Here is a 3,627-nt window from a genome sequence, read left to right as displayed (position 1 = left end):
TTGAATCGAAGAACTTGACCTTCTTAATTTTTTGCCATTGGTTATAACTTGATGTATATGTAAATCAGGAAACCTCATTATTCCAAATATGTGACGTGTAGGCTACCTAATTGAAACCAACCCGAACATACATTATCTAAACTTTATATTCTCAAAAAATGTGGACTACATAAATTCTTATTTTATCTAATCAATGAATAACATGATTCAACATAAGAAAGAAAATCCTCTTTAGTAAACAAATAAATGGATATTGAAACAGAAACAATACCTGAATTAATAATCTCTCAGAAAGCAAAAAACAACGATCCAACTTATTTGCAAAAATAATTTACACTTATCATAGACACTAAATACAATAATCCAGTAGAAAAATATCTCGAAATAAATTAAGCTCAACCTGTATAAGCTTCCCTGGAATTTCCAACCCAATCTCTTTATGGAACAATCAAACGTTGTTCTTGATCTTGATTTGTGCGTAATAAGAATGTCTTGCACTGATTGATAGCTGGTTGAAACTATCCAAATAGGCTCATGTCATGAGTAGGTGAGAAAATCATCAGACATGATGCTGATCTGCCTGCAAAATGAAGCTAAATTGGTTTACCAACTATAAGACTTTATTAACGGAGTAATGCGTGAAGAACTTGAGAAAATTGAAGTCGTCTTTGCGCTTACACTTGTAGAATAAATTGGGAAAAAATACAGCTTAGCAATTCACACGGCCATGACAATGTGATACTTTATCACACTTGTTTCCATTGCCACAAAAAAAAAAAAAAAAAAAAAAAAAAAAAACGGAGAAAATTCAAAGTAACGGCATTGGAATTTTGCAGCATGTCATTTCATTATGCTAAAATTTATTCCCTGTTCACGGTGGGCAAAAATTATGTTACCCACCTACCCACATCGGCAGGTCAAACAAATATTTTTTTTTTTTTTTTTTTTTTCCCAAAAAAAAAAAAAAAAAAAAAAAAAAAAAAAAAAAAGAAAAGAAAAGGGAAAACCTGGAAAAATCAAAAAGCAAGAAACTGCTGATGTGGCAAGGGTTTGGGGAAAACTATTTCCATGGAAAAATTCTACCATCGAACATGCCAAAAAGTGGGAAAAGGAATTTAATTTCCATTTTCCATGGAAAATAAGGGCATATCGAATAGGGCCTAAAACTTTGATGATTTCTTGGATCACTGGAACAGAAGTATTGAGATACTGATAAAGGCAACGATGTGGGGGAGTAGTAGTATTCAATCGGAGAAGGAGATGATGAGACGTATGCTTATGCCTCTCCTACCCATAAAGCTAATACAACACCGAGAATCCCTCTTACATAATGTGACTGCATCTAATCTCCAGTCAATCTCCAGATCACTGCCACTCTGAAGAATTGAGAACACCTACAAGAGATGGAGGATAGGCTACAAAGACAATTTGTGAAAGAATTTGATGGAATCTCAATCCTACTACGAGAAAACAGAGCAAGAAGCAGGCCAGGGTGTGAAATCCTCCTGCTGGAGATTAGAGCAGTAGATTGGCGATGTCATGGACACATAACATGATAAAAGAAAAAAAAAAAATCATTTCGCCACTTCATAAAAAGAAATAACATAACTAAACTTCTTTGAATTAAGACCAAAAAAATTGAACAAACTAAATCAGGCAAAAATAGTATCTTTCAGGTGCTTTGTCATGCCAATTTGAAAATCACTGGCCTTCTTCGAGTTAGAAGCATGTAAGCGGTCATACACAATGTCCCGACTATATTTAATCTGCTTTGTTTGATTTGAATAGAAAGAAAAAATGCTCACCATTTTTTTGGATCACATTCCTTGTGTATGCTTTGGAATTCATGAGGCACTTCATCATAATCATCAACCTGAACAACTGGCAAGGGAAGTACAACAAAAAGGGCATGCTTCATGAGGCAAAACCTTCTCCACAATTGGTTGAACCACCTATTCGAGAATCTGAAATGTAGAGAAGATTCAAAGTTAAATGCTTGTTTTAGTTTTCTTATTATCAGACACAAATCCCCTTAATCAAATGAAAGATCGTTGAAAATTAAAAACTGTGCCTGAAACTCATCCACGAGTTTGAAGAACCTCTCCCACAAGTATTGGAATGTCTAACTTGCACATCTGAAATGGAGCAGTGATTCGAACTTAAATGTATGCTCTAGTTTTCTCATTAATAAAAAACTACTTTATCTAACGAAAGATGATAATAAGTTAAAAAATGTACTTGAACCTATCCTTTTGAGTCTGAACTCCCCTTCATAAGGCTGAACCTCCTCCACATGTGGGTTAAACTGCTCGTGAGTCTGAAATGGACAAGGATTCAAAGTTAGATGCTTTCTTTAGTTTTCTCGTTACTTAGTAAAAATCTACTATATCAAATATAATTGAAGAGTATCACGTTATTATTCTGCAGGCCAAAGACAATGAAATATAATAGAAAGTGAAAAAAATATGTATTTGAACCTCTTCATAAGTCTGAAATGTAGAAATGATTCAAAATTAAGTGTATGACTTAGTTTTCTCATTAATTAAAAATCTGCTTGATCAAATGAGAGAGAATGAAAAGTTAAAAAATGGTCCTTGAACCTCATCCTCATGAGTCTGACCTCCCTCTTCACGAGGCTGATCCTCCTCCATGTGTGGGTCATATCCCTCTCAAAATAATGTCCCTTTATTGCACAGAATCAAATCATTATTCTGCACACTGAAGAAGATGAAACATAGTGAAGAGTTAAAAACTGTACCTGAAACTCCTCTTGAGCTGAAGTCCCACGTGAACCACATATCCAGGATATTGCCAATCTGCTCTATTCTCTCATGGTGTGATCTTACTTCCCCCACTTGTTGCTCTATCCTCCCATAGTAAGATCACACTTCATCAACTTTTCATAAATTGCCTCCATAGCCTATCTTCAATCTTCTTTAAGTGTTTTCTCAATTCTTCCAGAAGCAGTGACAGGAACATCAATGCACAAAAGATGGCTATAGATGAGATGCACCGCCATACAGTCTAGGAGGGCTTCCTGGTGTTGTATTAGTTGTGTGTTGGAGCAACATAAGCATCTGGCTCATTGACTTCTCCAACGACTGAATAACCCATCGAGTTACCTTTGCCAAAACAAATTTTGCTGAATGAATTCTTTGTTATGTATTTTGTTACATTTATAAGGTATTACAAACTATACATGGAAAGCAATCCCAAATCCGATGCCATGTAAATATGCTATACAAGAAAACTTAATAATTAAATTGCTGGAAATAAGCGTGCTGAATATAAGCCTCAAATACCCCCCTCAAGTTGATGTTAGTGAGTCTACAAGTATCAATCTGCTGACGAGAAAATTATGACGAGTGAAGATATCTATGAGCTGGTTAGTAGTGGAAACATAAGGAAGAAAGATAATCTTGAAATCGTAGCTGTCCCGTATAGAATGATAGTCAACTTCAATGTGCTTGGTGCATTCATGATACATAGGGATTAGCTGCAATCCGTACAATACTAGTGTTGTCACCATGGATGGCGTAGTTGTTGATTGGGAAACACCAATTCTACTAGAAATCTTCGCAACCACACAATCTCATAACAGGCAGCTGACATAGCGTGATATTTAGT

At 35.3% G+C, this 3,627-nt stretch overlaps 1 protein-coding gene across 3 annotated transcripts; it reads right to left on the bottom strand.

The window, feature by feature from the left end:
* Window positions 1-215: 215 nt before the first annotated feature.
* LOC111386407 lies at window positions 216-3,621 on the bottom strand. 3 transcript variants are annotated; one of them, XM_023010858.1, is made up of 6 exons: window positions 2,759-3,621; window positions 2,601-2,683; window positions 2,239-2,317; window positions 2,072-2,135; window positions 1,806-1,964; window positions 216-580 (listed from the first exon to the last, which is right to left on the bottom strand). In XM_023010858.1, the coding sequence occupies exons 2-6, from the start codon at window positions 2,649-2,651 to the stop codon at window positions 538-540; spliced, it is 396 nt and encodes a 131-aa protein (XP_022866626.1). In that variant the 5' UTR covers window positions 2,652-2,683; window positions 2,759-3,621; the 3' UTR covers window positions 216-537. The 3 variants fall into 3 exon arrangements, with proteins under 3 accessions (XP_022866626.1, XP_022866627.1, XP_022866628.1); XM_023010859.1 differs by having other exon boundaries at window positions 2,245-2,317; XM_023010860.1 differs by having other exon boundaries at window positions 2,621-2,683.
* Window positions 3,622-3,627: the final 6 nt, after the last annotated feature.

This window comes from Olea europaea, unplaced genomic scaffold (genome assembly GCF_002742605.1).
Source record: "Olea europaea var. sylvestris unplaced genomic scaffold, O_europaea_v1 scaffold3549, whole genome shotgun sequence".
Classification (NCBI taxonomy): Eukaryota; Viridiplantae; Streptophyta; class Magnoliopsida; order Lamiales; family Oleaceae; genus Olea; species Olea europaea.
This window is presented reverse-complemented; position numbering and strand designations above follow the sequence as displayed.